This window comes from Lagopus leucura, unplaced genomic scaffold (assembly GCF_019238085.1).
Source record: "Lagopus leucura isolate 7727_CA_CO unplaced genomic scaffold, USGS_WTPT01 Super-Scaffold_100016, whole genome shotgun sequence".
NCBI classification, from domain to species: domain Eukaryota; kingdom Metazoa; phylum Chordata; class Aves; order Galliformes; family Phasianidae; genus Lagopus; species Lagopus leucura.
Window position 1 is genome coordinate 9,767,434 of NW_024962270.1, and position 25,690 is coordinate 9,793,123.

At 46.6% G+C, this 25,690-nt stretch overlaps 1 protein-coding gene across 4 annotated transcripts in view; it reads left to right on the top strand.

Annotated features, from left to right (window-relative positions):
* ARHGEF9 (Cdc42 guanine nucleotide exchange factor 9) overlaps positions 1–25,690 on the top strand; it is a 185,349-nt gene that overhangs the window by 154,425 nt on the left and 5,234 nt on the right. For all 4 annotated transcript variants that reach the window (XM_042876384.1, XM_042876383.1, XM_042876386.1 and 1 more), the window contains 3 exons: positions 2,641–2,772; positions 16,025–16,268; positions 16,983–17,051. In XM_042876384.1, the coding sequence (XP_042732318.1) occupies positions 2,641–2,772; positions 16,025–16,268; positions 16,983–17,051 (445 nt within the window). The remainder of the gene's footprint in view (positions 1–2,640; positions 2,773–16,024; positions 16,269–16,982; positions 17,052–25,690) is intronic.

Consider the following 25,690-nt stretch of genomic DNA (forward strand, 5'->3'; position numbering starts at 1 on the left):
GAAAAAAAAAAGATGCATGCAACCAACATGCTATTTTCAAAGTGAGGACAGCCTGATGAGAAATCCTCCCAGGGAAAAATCACAACAGGGACTGAAACAGATCCTTCTGCTTTTTTCTTTTCCTCCTTTATTTTTTTTTTTTCCCAGCAACAGAAGGTATCAAAAAAGGAGCCTGATGAAAAAGACAACATTTCTCTCGCTTTCCTTTTTTCTGATCTTTCTGTAGCCCAGAGTGCTAATCAGCCTGTCAATCTCTAATTAAAGAACAGCAGTGTCAGGCAGAAGAGAGCACTGCTCACTGAATGTTAACTAGGAGAGGGGATTTAGTGCCCGGCAGTAACAGTGAGGAGCATTCATCCAGCAGCACTGCTTGTGTGACATCAGTAAAACCCTTTGGTTCCTCGTAGCTCCTTGTTGCAGGGTGATTGCCTATAGCACAGTGGTTACCTGTCTCAGAGTGGTCTCTATAGCACAGCTGGGGAGCTGGGGATTGCTGCCTTCCCATAGCAGCAGGAGCACTGACCTCTGCTCGGAGGCAGGATGAGCCCCAGGACATAGGCATCACTCTGCAGCGCTCAACAGAGCATGGGGCGTGCATCCAGCCCGCATCTGCTCCCCGCACATTCAGGAGTGCTGATGACTGCATGCAGAACAGGACCCCTCTTCCTTTCCTGCCCTCTGTTTGCAGCTGGATGCTCAGTTCCAACCAGGCTGGCCTGAGGCTTTTTATTACTGGCTGGGGCTGCTGCTCAGGGCTGTAGGGCTGGTCCCAAACTGTCTGAACTACGACATTTCCAAATGTGCTAACCCAGCACTGGAAATCATCCCCTTCCAGCCTGTAGATTGTATGTGAAAATTATTTTCACAGCATAGAAAATGCAATACAAATCCTATCATTTCGGATCTGATTTTTTTTTGTTTAATATTGCTTGCAGGGACTACACAGTTTGGATCTAGCTAATCAAGTAGAAGTGTTTACAGAGCCCTCTGTGTGTCCTCAGGCTTGAGATGCTACCACAGGAGTAAAAGACAAAGCTGCTCTTCTATTTTTAGCAGAGAGCCTCTCCTAGGCTTGCCCCCTCTCAGAAAAGCTCCTATCCTTTTTGAATCTTTCAGATAAGCTCCCATTTAACCAGAGAAGCCCACACTTTCTGAAGCCCGTGCATTTCCTTCAGGGGAAGAACTGGCACATCCCTGGGTCTTGCTGCTTACCCAGGAGGTCCCACTGCTAGGGTCAGCCTGAAGGACCCCATATGCTGGGCAGGCTGCCCCGATGGGGCCCTCAACCAGCCAGCCACAGAGCAAGATGGAGAGGGGGATGAGCACCTCACTGGGACCACCCGAAAGTCCCTGCTGCTGCATGATGCCTCAGCGACTTACTGAAGCTGTTGTCACAGGTCCCAGGGACTCAGTTGCTTCCAGTCAATGCTGGGAGGTTCATTACACGTTTACCTGCAGCCCAAAATCCTCACTGAAATGTGAGGGCTGGGGAGGGCTCCTGGTTGCTCTGGCACCGTCACTGTAAGTGGGACCAGAAAAGTGCGTGTGCCTGGGTGCTCCCAGAGCCCTTACAATCTGCTTGCTGAGATTTTGGGATGCTCTTGTCATAGTATTGGCTCTAGTTTGGCATCAGAGCCAGAACTGCACCGGTTTCAGAGCCAAAAAAAAAAAAAAGGAACGATCCTCTCTCACTTTCTCCCCCATCCCGCTCCTTACCTTTGCGTTGAAGTCATCCTGCTCCCTTCTGTGGTGTTTGGAGCGAGGCACTGAGATGCCCACGGGGCAGGTGGTGGTGAATTCACCCATTTTTAATAAATAGATTTTAATTAACTTTTTAAAAAGTCCAGCTCATCCTAATTAGTGGAGGGTGACTGCATTTGTTCTCTCAGAGAGTGGGAGAGAATGCGCTGTGTTTTCAAGACCATCTGCTCATGAATCCTTAAAAAAAAATGGGAGAGGAAAACAAGTGTTAGCCACAGGCTGAGACAGGGTGAGGGAATGCTGGCAGCTGGCCGGCCTGACGGGGTTTTGGGGCTGGGGAACTCTTAACAAGAATGCTGTAGGAGGGGGTGGTCATCACCTCAAAGCGTGGGGATGGGGGGGGGAGTGTTGGTAGCTCTGGGGTAGATGATGCAAGGAGCTGGGCTGGCATCTTGAAGGGACTTGAAGGGACATCTCAATTGTGTTGGGATGCTTTTCCAATGAGAGATCCTTGTGAAGATGGCTGTGGAGCCCAGGGGAGGTTGGAGTCCAGCTGGTGGACCCCAGCTTGGGGTTTTACTGGGGGTGCCCATGGGATGGGCACTGTGGTGAGAGCTGGGTCTGGGGGTGCAGTGTGGAAATGGGGCTGCCTGGAGTTCCCATTCTGCTGCTACTTTGCTCACTGCACTCTGAGCCACAATGACCGTGCGTTGATTGTCCACACTTACTTGATTTCACAGAATCACAGAATTGTAGAATTTCCTTTCCTCCAGGATGATCCCCCACCTCCATTTCTTGGCCTGAAGTCAGGCATGGCAGCCTTGAGAGCTGCAGAAAGACCAAAATCTTATTTAATTATTGTTTCTCTGCATCCTACAAAGAGAATCATGTCCTGCTGGGAGCAGTGGTTCACATGGCCTCATTCTCTGTGCCCTCCAGGGAGATGATATCTTGGACCGCAGCTCAGAGCTGATCTACACGGGAGAGATGTCCTGGATTTACCAGCCCTACGGACGGAACCAGCAGCGTGTTTTCTTCCTCTTTGATCACCAGATGGTTCTCTGCAAGAAGGTAAGGACATCCAGGCAGTGAGCAGTGCTGCTAAGGACATGCTGGGAATGGGTTTCCAATCCAAAGTGGTTTTTAGGACAAGGTGGCCATTTGCTGTCTGTGCAGAAGAGGATATGGGTAGTGCTTCATGCTACTGAATTACAGGGTGGTGAGTATAACGTGACGGAGGGATTTTTATGCTGGTAGCAAATTCAGCCTCCCCTTGTTCATTTCATGCCTTTTTCTCATATGCCCCTCGCTTTGGCTCGTTGCCTCACTTCTGCTTTTGGGTTTTGGCTGCAGCATACGATCTGGGATTAGATAGCCCTAGAATTTCTTTACAAACTCTGAAGCCTGGCACTTGAGCAGGCAGCTCAATTACTGCATTAAAATGATGCTTGCTGCCTGTTGAAGAACTGTCAGGCGGCAGCTCGGTGTGTAACAGGGTGTGCATGTGTCACTCAGAGAAATACATTTCAAGCCTCATCTTCATGTAGCTACTGTACTGGTTTATAGAGGACATCTCTGCCATGAAACCCACCATGAAGGTGAGAGAAAGGGAGTGAAGAACTAATGTGTTGTAGAACTGATAGCAACAGATGAGCTGTATTTTGGAGTATCAGGCACCAGCACCCCCACTCAATGGCCACAGTCACACCCAGGTGATCTCAGCTTGTTACCATCACACCTGTTTGGAGAGAAATGACAGTGCTCACAGCTCTGGTCTCTGCCCTGATGGCAGCCCTCACATCGTGGCCATTTACATTGCAGCTCCACAGAGCGCTGTGCAGAGGGAGTTCCCTGAGCTGGCTGCAGATACACCCGGGGCTGCATTCCTGGCACCTGGGGTGTGCTCAGTGAGCTGACAGACCTGCATGGCATGCAGACCCTGGGGAGTGTCTGTGGCTGCAGGAAGCTGGGGATGGTGTGGGTGACTCCTGAGTCAATGCACTGCTGCCCAGTGCCATGCAGTTCTGCCCTGCGCCTTCGGTGGGTGGCAGTTTCTTCTCCTGAGTCATGGTTGACTGAGATTCTGCACTTCCCTCCACCCACTGTTGTTGTGCCTTGTACATCTCTCCCGTCTCTGTTACAAAAAAAAAAAAGCAAAAAGCAGAACAGCAACAATAACAAACTCAGAGAACCGTCAATGTGAGTCTGCAAATATGCAGCGGGGCTTAATTTTTTAATCTTGACCTCCTAAACTTTGACTGTGACCCTGAATTTCCCATTCATAAGGCAGCATCCAGGCTGTGCTCTGGAGGGGTGTCAGGTCTTCCTCTGCTCCCAGGAACACCAGATCTGGGATGTCTGCAGCCATCAGAATGAGCAGAGAGTTCTCCACATTTCTCAGCAGGCTGGGGGAGCTCAGGGTTGGGATCAGTATGCAAACAGCATTCCTGTGTCACTGTCCTCTTCCCTTACCTATGCCAGAGTTGCTTTGTGTTGTGCATGTGGCAGCATCATACAAGTGATGCATATGCAGGAAAGCAGCCAGCAGGTTGGAGCCAGCAGAGGCAGGCCTGGGGGTTCTCAGTTCCACGGCAAGTTCAGGCAGAAGGGCAGGGGCTGCAAACTTATCCACAAGCCCGACCTCAGGGTCACAAGGACCACTCCAGGCTGTGCTGTGTCCCCCTGTATCTGCTCTTCCAACTCCAAGCTGCAGGTTCTGTTTTCCAGAGTGATGGGGTGAGGGGAGAGGGGCTGACAGCTGGATTTCCCTATCCTGAACGTTGTTAAGAAGCATTGCTCAAGGACAGAATTCAGGGGAGTGTTAGCTCATGTTTGATTTTTAGTCCATGTTGTCCTGATCCTGTGTGGAGCTCTGCTGTTATGGATCACAGCCATCTGGCAATATGCCCTCCATGCCAGTGCCCATGGGTGAGATCCTGGAGCCTCATTAGTGAAGCAGCACTTACAGCAAGGTGCAGGCAGCCCGGGGGCTGTGTGGTGCTGGTGCTTCATCTGGAGTGGGCAGAGCCCCACAGTTCTGGGCCATCTGCAGCACAGTCTGGCACCAGGCACAGCAAGAGCATGTGAGTGGTACATAGCTCATGATGTGCTTTTGTGTTCCACTTGCACAAGCCCTCAGGGAACTGAATTTGCTTGAGTTCAGAAGGGCACAGTAAAAAGCTCAAGTTGCAGGTTTCTGGAAGATCTCAGAGTCCAGACTAGCCCAGAGCTGCTAGCTCCTCTGCCTTGTATGCAGGGCAATGGAGTCCTTACAGGCTTCCAAAGCAGCTGATGGAACAGTGCTCCTGGTCTTCCAGATACGAGTGGTGAGAAAATTCAGAGCCAACCTGACCCGTGTTTGCTGACATTTGTGTCATCACTGAGTCTGATCAAAACTTAGTAGAGAATCCCAAGGAATCTCCCTCCTTAGAAAATCTTCTGCATATTGGCAGATGATGAGATTGTTTCTGTGTGGCGGAAAGTGCTTGGCATCCACTTACTCTCTAAGCCAAGGGGTTGGTGGCTCTGTAGGTGTCAGTGCTAGGAGCTCTGCTTCATTTTGGCTGCTGTGTATGTTTCCTAAGGACAAGGCACACTTTCAAAAGCCATCCTTGTTTCCGCTGCTCGTGCTGGATTGGGATTGTTCCACCAGCCATGTAGGCAGATGGCCTGGGAGGGTTTCAGCAGGACTCTGTCCTATGCTACCAAGAATTGCTGTGTTTCTGCTGCTACAATATGGTGTAGCCTGTGCCTGAGCAATCCGCTATTGGCTATGGCAGGATCTCCAGTATCCAGCTATCCACTTTCAGCAGCAGTTAACTGTATGGGAACTGCTGAATCACAGCCTGAACCTCTGATCACCTGAGGCAAGCAATGAGTCAGCCACAGGAGACAGGTGAAGGCAATTCACCTGTGCTGCTGGAAGGGGTGGAGCCTGGCTCCATCTCTCCCAGACCCTTTTAAGAGCTGGCTACTGGGGAAAGATCTCTCCTGGAGATCCACTCCACTGGAGTTTCATAAGCGAGCCTAGGATACAGGTAAGCTTTCTGTCTATTTTCTTTTTGTTATTATAATCTGCTTTGCCTAACTCTCTTGTTTTATTTTGTAATTATAACATCTTAATATTCGTTGATTATACACTAACATACTTCCATACAAACTCCCCTCTGCTTTGAACTTGACTTGCTTTCTGGAGGCTTTGCAATCCCCCCCTTTCTGTTATTGGCTGAAAATGTGAAGTTGTGGCGTTGTTTTGAGCATCTGTCTGGGATGTTCCTAGAAGGGAGGCTAACTTTCAGGGTGGTTCTTCCCAAGCTCCTGGCAATCCCTGCCCTGTTTGATGCACCTGCAGATGATCAGCAGTACTACCAGCAGCCATCCAACAGACAGGAGCTCACTGATTGGCACTCACTGTGCTCAACAATCTGTTCCAAATATTTCAAAGTTTCAGCATCTGTCTGGACTTTCTGATCTGTGGGCACCCACCGCTCTCTGCAAGTTGGGATTCCTCTCACTACCTGTTGTTGCTATACAGCAGGGGTGAGAAGGGTTGGGAGCAGCCCTCAGGCAGGCTCCTCCTTCCTCACTTCTCCATCCCTGAGATTTGTCACAGGGCTTCTGCAGGGGAAGCTGGGACAAATGTGCATGTGGCTACTGAGGGATTACTTAGCCAATGCTTTGCATGTAAAGGAATAGCCATTGATGCAGTCATTACCAGGACCATACTGAACTATAAGACTGGATTCATACAACTGCAGTGATGGCATGGGTCACATCTATGGGTAGAGCTTGGACCCATCCCTAGATACCAGCATGAGCTCTGCTGCCCCCAGGGCAACAGGTTCCAAACACCTTGAGGGGATCTTAGACAGAGACCTGATTTGTCAGAATAAGTAATTGTGGAAAGTTGCATTCGGGTGTGTCCAACAGATGTTATCTCTGCCATTGTAAGTATATTTAAGTCTGCCTTACAATGGTTGCATGAGTTAGAGCAGCATGGAGACGCTGGTGACAGCCAGCTCCCAGATATGGCAATCATCTTGCAAGGCAACTTGTGTGGGGAAACGTTCAGAAATAAAATTGGTTTCTGAGCTTCACAGATTAATTTATCTGTCTCAGATTGCACTATCAGAGGCAGCACTGGTCACTTCCCAATGTCACCAGGAAATCATTCCTAGAAAGTGAGATTTCAGTCATCCAGGCCTGGGCCCCACCCTATTAATTACAATCGTATCTTGCTATGTGAGGGAATGCTCTAGGTAGTAGATGAGCATCTCCTTTTTTCTGTTTGGGGTGACAGTTTGGATATCCTCCAGGCTCCCGAGTGCTGTGGCATTAGGCTGGAAGGACAGTGGGAAGTGGGAAGGGTTCACAGTGCTCCTGCACCAGTGCTTTCTGTCCCCCATGATGGGGCTCCACGTTGCGCCTTTTCTGGCAGCACTAAAAGATCACTGACTGCATGAAACACATTGAGCTTTCACTTGCACATTTTATGTGTCTCTTGCAATCAAGATGCAATGTAAACTCCAGCTTGTGGGTTATTGCTATTGCTGTCTTCCCTTGAGCTCCCGCAGCAAAGCAGGTTGGATGGGAAGCAAAATGAGAGCGGCTTAATAGCAGCAGCAATAGCCAGCCAGAAATAGCTCTGCTGTAGGAAATGGGGTAAATAAAATAATCCTGTCAAACTCCATTGCAGTTCAAGTTCCCAAATAGGAAGATAAAAGAGACATTTCTGAGCACTGTTGGTGGAAGGAGGCCTAGTTCTGTATCGCTGCTGCTAAGACACAGAGGTAATCTTCACACCACGACCATGGCCTGGCTATTATTGCAGCCCAGTAGTGCTCACAGGGCTATCTGAAAACCTTGTTTGCAAACACAGCGCCACGTGGGGATGATTCTTGTGACTTCAAGTGGCTTTTCACTCACAAGGCACAGTTCGAGTCTTGCAGCACCTCCCACCCTTGCTCTGTCCATCCCAGCAATACAGATCCCACAGAATGACATACACTGGGCCCGGGTCTGCCTGCGGCAGGGTCAGCTGTGTTGCCCTCTGCTGAGCAGTGGGGAGCAACGTGGCAGCGTGTTGCACTCAGAGGCGTTCTGCAGTCTGAGGTAATGACATTGCACAGGATGAGCACAAAGGACAGTGCTGCTGCTCTGGCACTGCGGTGCAGGCTTGGGGGACCACTGGGATGCAGGGGATGGGCAAAGAGCAGCAGGTCAGCCAGGAGCAGACATCTCCGCCAGGGGCAGGAGAAGGCTCCAGGCTGTTGTGCCAGTGTAATGGTGAAATCCAGAAAGGGCTGAATTTAGAGGCTCTTTCACAGTCTGTGATTTCCATTCTCAACAGGGAATGGTTTAGTCTACTGATGTAACTGTATAGAAATGCAAGATGCTGTACAGCATTCTCTGTGCCCCATTTATCATTCTTGGAATTGCGGTGGGTGTAAATCTGGCTCAACAGCTGATAATGCAACCCTGCTGCAGCGGTGTCCTGTCAGCAGCACGGCTCTACAGCCCTGGGAACAAAGCGGATGAGACAGGGATGTGTCTGCAGAAGGGTTTCCCATCCCTTCCTGCTATGAGTGCCTTGGAAAGGCACTCGCCTCGCTGCTTCGCAACCAGCATGACTGGGCTTGAGCTGGAGCAAGGCATGAAAATGCCACTGATGTTCCACTAAATACACTGAGCAAAAATAGCATCTCCACATAAATGCTTTCGGCTCCAGTCCTCCCCCACTCAGAGCCCACACTGCAGCTTCATGGAGCTGGCAAGGATGAATCAAGCATCTATAACCAAACTCAAGAGACAGACACATTGCTGAATAATTTGGCAGGAATCTGCCGACCTCCCCAGCACAGCTGTCTTTGTGCAGGAAGAGTTACATAAACCCAAACTCAAGAGGTTGCAGGTTCCCATCTTCACGTGGCAGCCCCTGGGGCAACTATAACTGGTCCCATTCTAGGCAGCATACAGGGCTGTAACATCACTCTCTGTCCTTTTGAGCCCCTGCTGGTTCAGCCCAAAGCACGGTACCTGATGGGATGGTAGCAGTGTTCACAGCTGCTGGCATCCAACTGCTCAGCAGGACTTTATTTTCTGATATCAAGAATGTTTAGGGCAAAAACCTTAAAAAGGTCTCATTGAGTTTGGGCAGAGCAGAGGCCCAATTCTGCAGCAGACTGTGCAGTGCGATGAGAATGGTGCGTGACTGTCCCAGCCTAAAAAACAGCACACAGTGGGGCTGGGTTAAAGGAATGAATGTAACTGAAAGCTGTGTCCTTAGTGTTCCTGACAAGCGGGCCGTGCTGCTTTCTTCAAAGGGTCGCTTTAAGGTAAATTAGATTTTAAAAATGTAGGCACTGAGTCTTTTTTTAAAAAGCCAAAGAACGTTGAAAGCCCTTATGACTAAAGATACCCAAAGACATGGCGAAGTGGCAGCATGCCATGCGCTCATTGCTCACGGCAGGCTGGGCAGAACGGAGATGGAGAGCAGGCAGGCAGGAAAACCAGGGCGAATTTCGGGAGGAAATGGAAAAAACCTGCTCCTTCCCTCTGCAGATGCAGATCCCTGTTCTGCTCTGCACCCCCTGCCCAGGCCAATGGGAGCTCACTGCACAGGAGGCTCAGACCCACAGCCAAGTTGAAAACGCAGCCCAGCCTTTTCCAGACTGGTGTCTGGGTGTCGTCATAATGGACCCCGTTTTACTCTGTCATAAATTTCAGTGTCAACTCTTCGCTATTTATCGACTTTTTCAACCCCAGCACTTCACCAAGCTGCAAAGTTTCGTGCTCAGCAGGGCCTCTTCCTTCAGCCTCATCCATGCATCCCCGTTCCCTTGTGATTCCTGAAGATCCCATCAGCTTCTGGGCAAGGACAGTCTGTGTGATTGCTGCTTGTTACGCTGCTGCCTCACTGCCTCATCCTTGTGGATTCCCTCATCCAGTGGATTCCACTGCTGACTGTTTGGGGTTAGCCCTGGCTGTGCCCTCTCTTACATGTACACAGCACAGTGTGCACAGCATTCCAGCCCTGGGAGCAGGTGCAAGTGCTGCTGTTCATTCTTATCAGACTTTGGGCTGGTAGATAATGGTCATCAGGGGCTTTGGGTTGGTAAAGAAATGCCATCGAGGGTTTCCAGTGTGTGTCTTTCAAAGATTACTTATTTGCAGCTCCTAGTTGCCCTGTAAAATATGAAGATAGCATTATCCCATTAGAGTGCTAGGGATAAAATCTGCAGTGAGCCCCAGGCACCCAAAGTGCCATCAGAACATGCAGGGGTTTGTAACCAGGGAACAACGACCTGCAAATGCAATGAGAAACTTGTAGCAGATTATTCTGGGGTTGGCATCTTCTGTGTTGTCAGTTGATAAAGGGGTCTAATGACTCATGGCTGGAAATGGCTCTTGCTCTACAGATGATTTGTTTTACGCATGAGAAGTAGAGTGTGACCTAGCATAGAGTGAACTTGAAAAAATGGACCATCCTCAAATCATAATGTGTCTTATGACCTTGCAGTCCCTCCTGGCATGCCACCCACCATTATCCATCTATCTCTGTGTATTTCCTGTATGCTCATATAGAGGAGTTTCTGGAAGGCACAAAAGTGGCTACATGCTGAGGTGCAGGAACCCGTTGCCCAGACACATACTGGGCCAGGTCCTCTCCAGAGGCTGCCTGGGGAGCAGCTGGGGATCTGTCCTGTTCCCCAGCACCTACAAGTCAGTCTGTGCTGTCCTTCGTTGCAGGAAGCATTGGTTGCTGAGAGTTGCCTGCTGCAGTAAATCCCAAAAGCACATCTTCTCTGTGTCCCTCCAGCTCCCATTAGACCTTACCTAGTCTCAAGCACCAAGCTGGGACCATTAGGGGAGGCAGCACAGGACCTTTGCACCAGAAAGGAGCTCACTTATTCCTGATCCCTTTCTGAGTTCTTTCGAGGCAGAACTCACCCCAGACCTTGCCCTCCACGTGTGTGAAAGATACAGTGTGCCCTTTTCTGCCAGAGACAACAGCCCTAAGCAAGGAAATGCAGGCATCCGATGCGAACAGTGCTCAGCTGTGCCCCGTGATGGAGAAGGAAATTTCTTCCTGCTTTATTTCTTAAATAGCTTCTAATTCTGAAGCCATTTTGCAGGCAGATTGCCCTCCCTGTGATTAATATTCTCTTTGCTCTGCAGCAGCAGGGGGCTCCTGCAGGGCACTGCACAACTCCTGCACGCAGAGGCAGCGCCTGCCCGCGTGGCTGTGGGTCCTCGCAGCAGGAAAACGTGATGGATTAGAGCTAGCGAGCAGGAGGAGGAAGCAGCACTGCAGTAAGAGTTATCGAACAGTCAGATTTACAGGTGCAGTTCTTTATCCACATGGCTGTATCTGGAGTAATAACTTGGGGGTAGGTGTGTAATTCTTTGTGGAAGGCACATTATAGCTTCCAATTTTCCCGCTGAAGACCAGCCTTGGTTTCCTGATGACAGGCACTAGTCAGATTTTTTTCCTTCATGCCCAGCTAGGTGCCTCCCCACCTTGGGGAGAGAACAGCAAGCAGGGTGGGCTCCAGTCCAGGTGGGAGCAGGAGAACGGGGCCCAGGCAGGTTCTCCCCTGGAGCACTGCAAAGCTCTGAGAACACAAACACAGAGAGCAGAGCCGTGGAAGGTTTACGTAACATGTCACAACTTTGTTTTGTGCTCCCATCAAATACATATTTTTTTGCTTCATCTTTTCCTTGTAGATTCTTAGTACGTATTATGTGAACAGACTGCAGAGCATTTTATTCAGAAGAGTTTAATTAACCTCAGCTAGCAAAAAGAAAAAGAATGTACAGAAGCTGTAGGGTAAAAAAAGATCGTATTTAGAAAAAATAAGTGCAAATGACCTAAATGCATCAATTTTCTTAAGAGCCACACAATGCAGTCTGGATGCAGTCTGCAGAGACTGCGGGTCTGTGTCACTGCTCCTTGTGTTCGCTCTCCTGGTCGGTGCCTTGGGGCTTCCCTCACGCTGCCCCTCAAGTCCGTAATGATCCTACCTGCTCTCATCCCTTTTCTTCTCCATCTGTTGCCTTTCTCTTAGGCACATCAAAACGCAGAGCTGTCAGGACCCCAGGAGATTAGCTATTCCCTTGTAGGATTAAGAGCACTCAGATCTTCTCTGACAGATGTTTATCTAACCCTATTTTTGAAAATCTCCAAGGAATGCTGTCTCAAGACTTCTGTATTTTGTCTGTTTTAGTGCTTAGCTACTCTTACAGCTGGAAAGATCTTTTTCCACGTATCTGATCTTATTCCCCTTTATAGTAAATTAAGTCAAACCACAATCAAAATGGAGAATAATTGATCTCTTCAAAGAATTTTTCATGTTTTTTGAACACTCATAGCACATTCCTTTTCATTTACGTTCTTTCTGGATTAACAGCTCTATTTCTTTGGCTTTTACCAATGATCAAGATTTCAGATTTTTTTTTTGTCTTTTTACATTTTCTTACACTTATTTAATTCTTCGGGTCTTTTTTCAGTGTGACATTAAAAATTGGGCAGTGTAAAGCAACTGGTCTTCATGCTGGCTCACCTGTAGTCAGGATACAAGATAATACTACACTGATATAGCAGCATGTAAACAGAACCAATGTCTGTAGTTCAGTAATTTCCTCTTGACTGTCTCATGTGGTTTCCACGGAGTGATCAGGAGTAGCACTGTCCCAGCTGCAGTTTCTGCCATCTCCTACGTCTGAGCTCCTTTCACCAGTGCAGCTACCTCCATCGCTGATAAATCTCCATCTGTGTGCACCTATTTGCTTTGTCCCTCTGACATGTAGTACTTAGCAGCCCATTTAAGCAATCTGTTTTCATCTTCCACCACACATCTGTTTTCCTTTATCTTGTGTGTGCTTGTTTGGTTCAGCTTAAGTGCTTGAAGAGAGGAAAGACACAGTGTGCAGAGCAACAGGGCTCATTTCTCTATCCTGCCTCCTGTCTGCTTCTGCCACAAACCACACAAAGCAGTGCTGCTCTCATATCCTGTTTTTGTCCCAGATTTTGATTTTCTTGTCCACATGCAGAAGAAGTTCCTTAAAACAGGGCTTTGGCCTTATTTGCCAGTTACATAGCTCAGATGAACTCCTAAATTTTGTTGGAACCATTTGCATTGTCATCCAAGTGCATTTGAAGACACCAGTGCTTGGCAAGGAGTTAAGCAATACCTGTTTTTTCTTTAAGAGCTGTAAGAACATATGTGATAGAATACCTGTGGCTCAAGAAATTATTGTTGTTCTGATACTACAGATGTTAAAATTTAGTTAATATCAGTTTATTGAGTGTAGGCACAAAGAGCTGAAGAGGAGTAGTAGCAGATAGCTAAGCCATCCCAGGTGATGGTACCCAGGTACAGGTATCAATCTGCTCTATGGACTGAGCTTTCCCAAAGCCAGATGTAACGAGCCATATGCACACAGTGCTATGGGTGCTGGAGTCTGTAGCCAGTGGGTGGGGAATGGTGCTTCCTTTATGGAAGCAGGAAAGGAGTGCTCCATCAACACAGAACGGTGATTGCCTCTCAGGGCTGGCTCTGAGCTCCCTCCTGGACTTCTGCATGGCTTTGTCCTCTCTGTGCATCCTCTCCTCAGGGCCTCCCCCCAGGGCCGTTTCTCCAGCAGCAGATTGGTGCCAGGCTGAGCTCTGGGGAGGCTGATGGAAGATGATTCATTTCTTCTTGTTATCAAAAAGCTTCTTCTTGAAATGAAAGTAAAAGCGGCAGGCAGGAGCTCTGTGCTTGTTGTCTTTTCCTGATTCCCAATGCGCTTATTTAATGCTCAAGGACAAAGCTGCAGCGTTCCTTCTTTGTGTGTTTCCCTCAAACGCTCTTGATAGCTGAGCTTGTTATTTCCTGCTATTGCATTTTCCCCAGCAATAATCTTCTGAAAGCACTTGTGCGATTCCATTATCTCCTTATTGCTCCTCCAATAACTCCTAGGCAACACCGTTACCTTCGCGCCCAATGCTCAGCAGCACCTGCAGCCCCCAGAGCACCGCAGCAGTGACTGTTCGGCTGCAGCCTGGGGAGGGGAAGGCACAGAGCCGCTCAGCCAGATGCCCTCTGGAAGCATAGCACCTCTATAATGCTGTTAGAGCACTCACTCAGCTATTAAAGGGAGCTCATCGTGTTTGCTAAACAAAAAAAATGAGGGAAAAAGCACACCGCGTTCAGTACGTATGTGCCCACAAAAAGGTAATGCACAGAGTGGTATTTTCAGCACCAGGCGAACAGGAAGCTCGTGATTATTTATTTTCATAATATTTTCATGAGCAGCTCTCTGCTTAGTCATGAATATTGCACAGAAAGTATGTTTGATCCTACTTCACCTGCCTCACAAGGACAGCCTGCTTTCTTCTGGAAGTTTTCTGCAGCAGTGGGTCGGCAGATTCTCTGTCAAGAAGAATACCTATGGGTAGCACTAACTTAAGGAGCATATCTTTTTTTTTTTTTCCAGTGAGGTTTGTTGTCAAGTTCTTTGAGAATGTGAAGATGAATGCTATTTCTAAGAATTAGTCCAAAGCTAAAATGTAAACCAGTGCACAGTATTGATTTAATTGAACAAATTTAGTGATGCTTCTCAGCATTTAGGTGGGGGCTAAGAAGAAAGAAGCAATTTGCCAAATCAGGGCAATGTAGAAAAGTTTTACAGTTTGCATGTTCAGCCTGAAATCTCCTTATGTTTAGGACAGCATCGTTGCTCAAAGCTTTCATCCAGGAAGGAGGCATTTGTGCAGTATGTTAGTTAACGGGTATTTTTTTCCCCTATAGAGCATTCCAGAGGAGGGGGGCAGATTTTAAAGACTCCAACCTCCTGGGCAGTGCCCTGTCTCATGGTAGCCAACCCTATCTGAAACATCCATGAATATGTTGAAAAACTGACACACAGCTTATTTTTTGAGATGAATGATTTGTTTAAAACAACTCCTATTGCTTACCTTCATAAAAAAAACCCTCACTCCTAAAGCTTACTTGAGTAAATAAGTGCTGTATATTGATTTTCTTCCTCTCCAATGAGCCCTTTGACATAACATTTATCTTTAGGCACTTTCAAAAACCAAAAAATATTTAAATAGATTAACTTAATATACCCAAACACTGGGTATTTACAGGGGGAGAGGAAGACAATCTTGATGGTATGTTTCTGAATTTGTGTTTTTAGATACATGTATGTCTTCTAAATTGAAACACTCTCTCTGGTCATGACTTTTTGTAATTAATACTCTGCTTTCTGGTGGTCATATTTTGTTATCTGTTCCATGAAAGAGGCCAATGCTCCTGTAGCACCAGTGTAAATCAGGAATAGTTACATGAAAGGCAGCACCAAATGTGAAGGGCAGGACCAAAAGAAGTACAAAGAGGGAAGGGGGGAAAACAGGCAGGTGTCTGACTTTCACTGTGGTTAATAATCACAATTTCACATCAGTGATGGAGAAGTTGACACAGTACTCTCAAAACACTGCTTTTAGTGCTATGTCTGCTGCATCTGCTGTTTCCCTGCTGCTGTGACCACGCAGCCGTGCCGGTGCAATAGCAGAAGGCTATTGCTGTTTTCTCCCTTCCTGATGGAGAGAAGTGAGCTGTTGCTGAAAAACAAGGGGGTGGGAATGATCAGTGTAGGAAGCAAGTGGAGATGAGGAGGTTTGGTCATAAAGATTATTATAAATATCAAGAAAGGGAAAAGCAAAGATTTAAGCTGGCTCAAGAGGTTAAACCCAGATTATAGTGGGATAGAGTTTAAGAGTTCTTTGAATGGAAAACCGAGGGGATTTTTCTCACCAATGAATTGTGTAACAGTGGGAAATGGGTGCCAGGGATAAGAGGCACAGACCCGTTCGCCCTGATACCAAGAGCAGGTCTGGAAAAGTGAGACCCAGCTCTGCAGTGCCAAGTGCAAGCTGATTTCACAAGTTTTCTCTCTCTGTACAGCCTTTTTTTTTTGCAGTGCAGGAATCCCATCAGGCTCCTATCATGTGGAGCAGGAGAAATACATTATGCTCAGTAAGAAGGTACTAAACCCGTGGGAGATGATGGAAGGGCTCTGTCTGCTCAAAGGTGGTTTTTCATTCCTGCAAGCAAAATTTCGCAGCATGAGGATTTGTATTTTGTTCTGGTTTTTTTTCTATGTTTCCCCTATTCATTCAGTCAGCAACAAATATATTCGCAGCAGACGAGGTTGGAAGACTCTGACTGTTTCACCATTGCTTCTTTCTTTTCCTCAGCCCTCCTGTGAATTCTCTGCTGAGCTCAGGCTCTGTAAGTACCTTACGATCAGCCCATCTCTCCTTTTGTCTCCACAGGACCTGATACGAAGAGATATTCTGTATTACAAAGGTCGCATAGACATGGATAAATATGAAGTGGTAGATATAGAAGATGGGAGAGATGATGACTTCAATGTCAGCATGAAGAATGCCTTCAAACTTCATAACAAGGAGACTGAGGAAATGCACTTATTCTTTGCCAAGAAACTGGAGGAGAAGTTGCGATGGCTCAGAGCTTTCAGAGAAGAAAGGAAGATGGTAAAAGAAGATGAAAAGATAGGTGAGGAATATGAAATGGATCTGAAAGGAGGTTGTTGGTAATGCTTCATTTAGCCCCAAATGTTGGAGAAGCCCACACTGTTTTTAATTGTAGCATTATAGTTAAACCTTGTTCAGATGTCCTAGACTGCTCTTGTTGCCATAAAGTAGATCTCTTTCCAGTTTCAGTTTTTGGCCCTCAGTGAGCAAATTCTGCCCAGAGCTTCAAGCCTGGACCTCCAGGGGTTTGTGTGAAACGGAACTCTTGGGTTTCCTGACCCAGTCTCCTGGCTGCCTCCTTTCTGCCCTGGCTGTGCACGTCCTGTGCAGGGTAGGGAGGGGCCGAGTTGGCGATCAATCAGCCATGCCCTTCCCTCAGCATTGGCCCAGAAACTGACTGCAACGAGCGTCAGTTCAGGCTCAGTTTGTGTTGCTCAGCTGTAAAGTACTGGGCGAATTTACAATCCTGTTTATGATAATAATAATAATAATAATGGATCTAATCTTAATCTCCCTTGCGCAGGGTCTGTATGGAAAGTATAAGCAGGCCTGTCCTTTCAAGGCAGATTTGCCTTCCATTGAAACACCCTCCCGTACACACAGCCTGCTGGGTGATGCTTTGCCACCTAGGGAGCTCTGTGTTTGCCAAACTGTGCAGAAAATCCCCCCCTCCCCAAAAGAAAGAGAGGCTTTGTAAGCAACTTCTGAATTGTATTTGCCGTGTTCCCTTTTTCAGGCTTTGAAATTTCTGAAAATCAAAAGCGGCAAGCGGCAATGACAGTAAAGAAAGTCAGTAAGCAAAAAGGTAACCGGCAACACGCACTGTGCCTGGTGATGTGAGGGTGGAGCGGGCTGGGCTGAATCCTGCTGGGCTAGGATCCAGTGTCTCCCTTGAATTTCCCTCTCCCCTTTCTCTTTTTTATAAAATACCGTTTGTGCTTTGTATCCTTTCTTAATGTATCTGTGGGCCAAATTAATCTCTGGTCTCATGTGGCAGAAGCCAGTGGAATTTCACCAGAGATGAATTTGATCTCGTTATCTCCAGTCTGGTGTCCAGAAGCTGTCCCTGGGGGCAGAAAACTTTCTTGATTGTTTATCTCAGGCTGAGATGGGAGAGAGTGCGAAGACGTGTAGGTTGTTTTGCTAATTCCCAAAGTGTGTCCCATTAGAAAAAGATGGCTAAAATATTGGACATGATGAGAGACCTTCCCCTTCCCTGCTTTTGGGAAGGGGATGCTTATGATTCTTGGGGCTGCCTGTAACTTTTAAAGGACAGCACAGTAGCATCAGTTCTAGGAAGGAATGTATCTTGGTAAAGATGTTATATATCTCTAATGTCAGGTTCATTTTCCAACCCAGGCAGACTACAGCCAACTAATAAATGCCATGCTATACACTAAACGGAGTCTCAACTGGTGAAACAGCTGTTGTTAATTATCTCTCGCAATAACTCTTGCAGCTCCAGGTTTTGAAGTAGTAAATACAGAGGGAAAGGAAGAGATGTAATTTTTCAGGTTTTCCAAGGCTTCACAAAGTCACAGGCATGTTAATTAGTTACTGAAGTACCTCAACGCAACCAGGACTATAAAAAGGTTTTCAGAGAATTCATAGTTTCTTGCCTATAGTGAGTCCCAGGCAGATTCTCCACAGGTTTTGGGTTGTTTTTTTGTTTTGTTTTTTTTTGCAGAAGTTGAAGGAGCTCTTTGTTTTCTGCCTCACCTGTTTGTTGTCTACTGGCTTTGCTGGTCCAGTAGTGGTTCGCTAGGCCAAGTGTAACTGCCATGGTTTGCTGTGTCTCTCCATTGTCATTAGTCTTCTCCTCTCTATTAACTTCCTATGTTGTGTGCTGAGTTGTTCTCTAAAAGCTCTCCTGGCCAGATTTCCTAAGCTCCAAATATGCGCACACACACAGGCAGGGACATGCATATGTCAGTGTCCATGTGGTTCTGGCAGCAGCGGACACCAGCACGAGCACAGGTTGGCACATCCACCCCCCACCAGGAAGCAGCCATAGAAATTAAGGCAACTGGAAAACTGGAGAATCTGACTTGCATGATGGCCATGGCAAAAAACAGTTTTAATTATTCACTGTTCAATTAAATTATTAATTAATTATTAATTAATAATTTTACTGTTTAGTCATTAAGTACGTGACACGGTTCAAAGGTGCCTGAGCATGCCTACAGTACACCCAATTAAATCCCTGTACTTGCACTTTGACAAGCATAATAAGCCTAACTGTACAGTACCAATTTCTCATTCAGCATTTGCTCTCGTTTCCTCTCTTTCTCTTTCTCTCTCTTTCTCTCAGATGAAAAGTGGGGGGATATTAAACTAGGCTTCTCTGATAAAAATTAATTAGCTTGTAAAACACTAGTCAGCATTTCTTTTACGCAGGACAAGCTTATGCTATAACACTGGGAGTTCTTTTCATGAGATGAAGTCCTTGAGATGGACAGAAACATTCAGACCTCAGGTGCCCAGTTAGGCAAAGTCTGGCTCTTTTACTGAAAATAACAGCAGCTCTGTTTCTTTTGTCCTACATTGTGATAATTGTAGTCCAGCCTCAAATTACATAAGTTATTTACCTGCACTGAATGCTTGGCTGAAAACTCTTGGTTTTCTTACTCTGTTTTGCCCAAGACCCAAAGGCACAGGGCTGCTGCAACAGGGAGCTGGTGAAGTTGCTCAGTAAGAGAGAGGTAGGAGGGCATTCCTGGGAGCTGGCTTTCTGTGACTGATGGTTGAACCTTTCCACATGCCTTTTACATGACTGCCCATGAATTTGGCAAAGTGCTGCTTGGGGCTGCCTGTGTCCTCCCCATGCAGCCTCCCGCAGCAAGCCAGGAGCATTGGAAGAAGTTTAGGGTGTTTCAGGAACAACAGTTGTACCTGGAATGTGGTGAGGCCCCTTGAGAATAGGAATACTTTCACTGCATTTTCATGAGGACTATTTATTTGTTTCCAGTCAAGGACTTTGCTGGACAGGTCCCCGTGGCTCCTGCTTGGCTCTGAGCCAAGCATCTCCATCTGAGCTGACATGGCAACAGCTCTGCTGCCATGTCAGTGGATGTCTATTACAGGCTCGTTTCTAGATCATCTCAGTCATTCCCTCCATCTCTTAAATGGGAAACCATGGTAATTTCCCTGTCACAGAATACTTAAGGAAGAGAGAAAAGCTGTGAAGGAGGTGAAATGGAAAATGCAATCAACTTTGTTAGAGGTGAAGCAGAAAAACATTTTTCAAATAGTATAAACAGCAGCTTACTTCATGTGCTGTTGTACCACACCTCCCAGAGGTATTCCTTGGGAGCCAGCTGGTGCTGTTCTGAAAGGAAGCATTTAAACCACAGCTTGCTGCAGCACTCTGGGAGACACTAGGGGGTCACCCAATAGTGGGAGGCAAAATCCTAAATCAGCTTTCTAAACGGATGGAAGCTTCTTTTGGGGGACTGACTGAGAGCACAGCTCTGTGTTGTGAGAGATTTTCAATCCCACAACAAGGATCCTCTGTGGAGCGCCAGCCAGCCCATTTGGAAGCAGCCATCTCCTGATGCTCGTACCCACACAGAAATGTGTGCATGCATGCAGTGCTGGGCTTCCTTCCAAATCAATTTAATGATGCATAAGGTCAGATTTCAGCAATATACTGGGATTTGCACTACTTATTGGATCGGGCAAAGCATAATGATATTAAACCAGGTGCCTTAAGACAGCATTAAACCAATTTTCAGCCTTCTTTAAGTCCATTAGACATATAGTAAATGGGTAGTGTTGGTTGTGCAGCTTACCAACAGGTAGGGAAAGGGGCTGTTTGTTGCTTTGTCTTTCCGCATTGATCGTTCGAGGTTTTGCCTCTTGGTTACAGCCCTTTAGCCTCTCTCAATGTCAGCCTTGTAACTGGGAATAGAATTCCATGTAGTGTTTCCTAGAAATAGTAAAACAACAGAGAAATTTATTTGGCTTGGCTTACAAAAACAACATTTTTTTATGCTGCAGTCAAGCAAGCGTGCAGTTTCTCTGCAGATCAGTCCAGGTGCCACTAAAGACCTTTGCTACCTGCACTGGCAAGCATGACATTAAGATAGCATCGAGCTGCACTTCCAGAATTGCATTTGTGATTGACGATAGCCGTGGAAACCAGGCTAAAGCTCCAATGAAAATGGATCCCTTGTGCATCTCCAGTCCATTCTTAACGCAGCCACAGGATTATCCAGCTTACTTTTTCGATTTCTGAGTGTCTGAAAACAGAAGGCTCCTTTACTGCCTCTATCCATCACGGGCTTTGTTCTGACGGCCACTTTTAATCTCCCCTCCCAACATCAGTGTTTGCAGCATTTAGAAACTTTCCATTACTTATCGGATCCTCAGCTCTGTCCGCATCTGTTCCCATGCAGGACAGCACATGGGCTATCTCCTTTCCACAGGCACATGAGGGATTTTGCCTGTGTTCCTAGAAGCTGTCAGCCAGGGCTTTCAGGGTGATTAGAGGTTCCACTGCCTAGTAAAGAGATTCCGTTCTCAAAGCTCTGCTTCCCAATAATATTTCCATTTTGGAAAATGAAATGTCTGTACAAATGTAAAGAAGTGACCTTCAAGCTGGTGAGAGGGTTTCCCCGTGCCAGGAGCTCTGCAGGGCCATGCTATGGGCCAGCTCTTTCTTGTCATTCTCTCTGTCTTGTGCATTCTCCTCTGCACTGTGCAATAGCTTCACCAAAGACAAGTCTTTAGCCTGATGATCTGGGACATGTGGAAGGAGGAAAACATATATTCAGTCACCATTATCCCTAGCCTTGAGTGTAGAAGGATGTTGTCATTAAATCTGCCCATAAAAACTCAGCTATGCAAACTCCAGCAGGGGTTAAATCATCAGCCAGCATGAGCTGCTTTGGCCTGCAGTAAAACTCCCTCTGAGTCACCAAATTCTGCTAACTTCTTCTCTTCTGATTACTTGAGCTCACAGCTAACTGTCTCATAAAACCCTGACCCACACTCTCAACAGCTTTTCTTTGACATCTCAAGCTTCTGCACTTTAAACTCTCCCCCAGCAAGCGTGCATAGCAAAACAAGATGACTGCACATGAGCATACTTATGCTGGCTTCATCTTGCCAGCAATGACAGGTCTTACCAGGCAACGGCGTCTGTAGGAACCTCCTGTAGTATTCCTGAGTGAACCTATTTTATTGCATCTTTGTTTCTGTCTAGATTGACCCTGGTGTGTTTCCCCATCCTATTCATGCCTGGGGATATGCAGCCTTAGGAGAAATGAAAAACACTGAGCAACACAGACTAAGCTTAGAAACAAAGAGGGGCATTGTAGATAATCAGGGTCATTTCCCTTTTTCACCGAGCTTCCCACTGCAAGGGAGAAATAATGGAGCTAAATGTGTTCTCAGTGGCATTTCCCCACAGATTCAGATAAATCACTGGGCTTATCCCATTGCCTGTAATATAGATGCTCCACCCAAACCTCTGCGGTTTGCCCCAGCACTTTGTAGTGCTTTGGTCCACATACAGTAGGCTCTGATGATCACTGGGACAGGTGCCTTCTCACTCAATGTATTATGAACCCAACTGGAGTAAGGAGTTTCATCTGAGAACTGATGTGATACTGAACAAAACCATCAATATTTTGGCTAGGAGACCTCTGATGTATGTTTTTGGTTACTCAGCAGTGGGCACATGCTTCTGAGCAAATTCCCCAGGGGAGTTTTTGGTGAGCTGTGAAACAGACCTCTTGGTTTTCCTGTAATACCAAGCCCTCATTTGAAGAGCCAACATGTGGCCATCAACATCACATTGAGATTCCAACTGCAGTAGGGCTGTCAGCTCAGACACTGCTGTACTTTCAGTTCAGTGAGGTATTTTGGGTGAGAGGTAGTGTTTCTGGGTGCATTTCTTCAACCCAGAAGAGACTGCATTTCAGGGCAGTGATAGATGAAGAGATCTCTTCCTATCAGTGAAGCAGACTGAGTATTCTTTGCTATCACTGCAGAGAATGCTGGAGGAGAAGGGCTATATGCATATGAGACAGGATAAATGAGTTTTCAGCTGGCTTTGATGGATAAAACCCTAGTATCATTTATTCCATCTTGCCTCATTTAGTTTTTGCCTGTCACACGAGGAATCATTATCTTAATGTCTAGTCTAATGACACCAGGTAGCATTAACAGACTTGATAGATTCAGGGAGGTAAAGTTACCTCAGTAGTTGCTGGCTGTGGAACAGCCTAGACACAGTCCCCGTGTTTTCCTCTGTTGCATTTCTCAAGGCTGCAGAGTCCCCCCAAGGCAGCAGTGAGCACTTTTCCTCCAAGACAGAGAAGTTAGACAAGTGCCTAGAAAATGGAGCTAAGGCAGGTTCTCCACACCAGCACCATTTCTGGTAATATCTACCTCTACCAAACCACTGAGTACAGTCCCCTGCAGTGTAAAGAGCCATGGCTAATGCACCGCATAATGCCCTTGAATTGGGTGAGTATGACAAAACTTGAGTCAGGCAGTTTAGCATGGAGGTGAAAAGCAGTGCAGTCCATGGCTGCTCAGGACTGCTGCTGGAGGCAGACATTTCCTTCTCGCAGCCCCCATCCTCACCTCTGGCTGTAACAACAGCCTGCAATCAGCAGAACTGGTGTCAGATACAGAACAGTTTGCTAACTCTAAATACAACAGTGACCGAATGAACAGTGGAGAGGTGCTTTGAGATCCTCTGTTGAAACGTGCTGAAGAAGGGCAAGGGGCTGTACCCATTGAGCCATGGCTTCTTGTTTCTTTAAACTGAACTTGTCACTATTGCAGGAATAATTAACCATACAGCAATTCGTGTTCTTGAGGTATGTTCCCTGCTACCTGTGTTGCATGTGGGTTACAGTATTAATGAGGAGACTGAATTTCTGAGATGCAGGAGCAGCTGAGATCACAGGGAATGACGGCTCTGCAGCACAGCACCGCTTCCCTCCCAGCCAGCAGCTGTCCCTCGGCCAGCAGGGAAATGAGGTGGTGACATTTCATTGTCTCCCACGCAGCTCCGGCTAACGAGCAGCACAAAATCTAGATGGATAGGTAGAAGAAAAGCCTATGAAATAGCTCCTGATTAAAGTCTGAGATTAAAAACTTAAAGAGTGAGGGTGGAATAACCATCTCGTAAGGCAAGTTCTGTGGTTATTATATAGGCAAATCTGAGTGTATTCTGTGTATGTTTCGTATTTGCACTGGGGAGGCACAGTGCTAATAGAGCCACCCCACTACGTTGTAACTGGATCTCTCTGCACGTGTCCATGTGGATTGCCTGTGAGTTAACAGCATGCTCCTAAATCTTCAAGTGCTAGTCAAGTCCTGTTATAACCTCAGATAGAGGGAAAAAAAGAATTAGAAGGAAAAAAAGAGACCATGGTAGATCTTTTTGTTTTCTTCTGAGTCGAGATATTCAAAAGATTCCAAGTGACGTATCCCAGCACTAAAAAAAGACATGACTTCAACTGACAGTGCAGCATCTCTCTTTACCAGTTTTGTCTAGCCAAAGCATAAACCCTGGAGTTTTCTTTGTGCTCATTCCGAAGAGATTTCCATACCCCCACCCTGCTAGACAATCTTGCTATGCAGCTGCAGCCTTTCTATTCTGCTACAGTGTAGAATTATGCATGAACCAGCAGAAGGAGCTCCAAGTCTGGTCATTGGTGTATAGCTGCTTTCTTATGCCTCGGAAAGGCAGTGTAGCAGCTGTGTGTAGAAATCATTACTTATCTATCGATTCTTTCCCTTTGTGCTTTGAATTCTGTTCGCCGAGCAGCCCAAAATTGCATTGGAAACGAGCTGTGCTCATTTCTTTCTGTGGAATTGCAGTGAAGTGATGGCTTTGCATATATAAAATCCCTCAAGAGACAATTTTGCACAACAGCCCCGAGTTCTGATGAGAGAACAAACCACTTCAGAGTGGAACAGAAAAACAGCAACCTGTCATACTTTTTCCAGAATTGCTCTTTTTTGGCTTTTGAAGATGTTCAGATTAGGTGAATTTCTCTGCCTCCCCCACTCCTAATTCCTGTGTTCCACATTGTCAAGAACACGGGTATGTCAAAAACAAAGCCATTCTTGGGGCACCTCTAGCTTTTGCAAAGTGCTGTATCACTGCTTCACAAGAAAATGTATTCTCAGGGAATTATCAGCCTGGCTTGCCAGAGCACAATTGTTTTTATTTGCATGCCCACAAACACATAGTGATTATGCATGCCATTGAGATGCACAGTTTTGATCATTTAGGCCATGGACGTCATTTGATAAATGTGATAAATATTCAAACCTTTGGCTGCTTATTCAAATAGAACCAACCAGCTTTTGAAGCTCATCCAACTTAGATGCTAATGATATCAACCCCTACATCCTTGAGAAGTGATAGACAAAAAACTTTGAAGAATATTAGTCTGAGCTTCCTTACCGAGGAATGTGGCAATGTGTGTTTGCATGGGTATGTTCCAGATGGGAGTAGAGGTTTTCCAGGAGTTTGGACCCAAAAGGCTCTCCTGGGGAAGAACTGAAGGGGGTTGCTAGTGATCTGGCCAGGGGAGTCTGCCTTTTTCTCTTTTGGAGAAGACAGACTATGGATTACGTTCTTTGCAGTGCAATTCCATCAGTGTCAGTGGACTTTAGCCAGACTGTCTTTTCTCTACTTCTCCAGCCTTCCAAGTGTGTAACACTTTGCTGATCCAGGAGATTTCATAGCAATTCTTTGTTGAGACTAAAGAATAGCAGTTCACCCTCTACAAATGGGTTTTAAAACAATAAAGAGCTCAGCCTTGCTCAGCACGGCAGACCAGATGCATCATGAGGCTAGCTGCAATTCTGCAGCCACAGAGTGCAAAAGGCGTAGGGCTGTGTCACTAAGCACTGTGGTGTTGAGGTCTTTCAAAGCTAGAAACAACTGCTGTGTGTCCTTTGGTAGCAGCTTTAGATTCACAGCTCTTTTGTGTTGTGAAGCATTATTTAATTATGCTGGTGGCTTCGACTTTGGGTTGAAGATCCAGACCACGTAGCAATAGAAAAAGATTTATTTCCCAACACCAGACATGTAAGGGACAACCATATCCTCATCTTGCCACAGATCCTGAGAGTCCTTACCAGCCTCTCCTCACTTGGTAAGCCAAGCACCAATGGCTGGGGGTCTCCATGGGAGTGTCTTCACATGTGTGTGGCTTCAGAAGTTTACTCTCCAGGCTCTGTTCACATGTTGAATTGCCTTCCAACAAGGCAACTTGGAGCAGGACAGCGGTAGAAGGGAGGGAAGAGATGGGGTAGATATGAGCTTAAGTCCATGCTTTGCTCTTGTGTGACATCACTGGCTTAAGTCACTGTGTGGCAAGTGCAAACTGAGCGTTGGGTCCCACCAGGAAGGATGGTACAGAAATTGACTCAGGTATCCCAGCACTGACCCCACTCTACTCTGCAGAC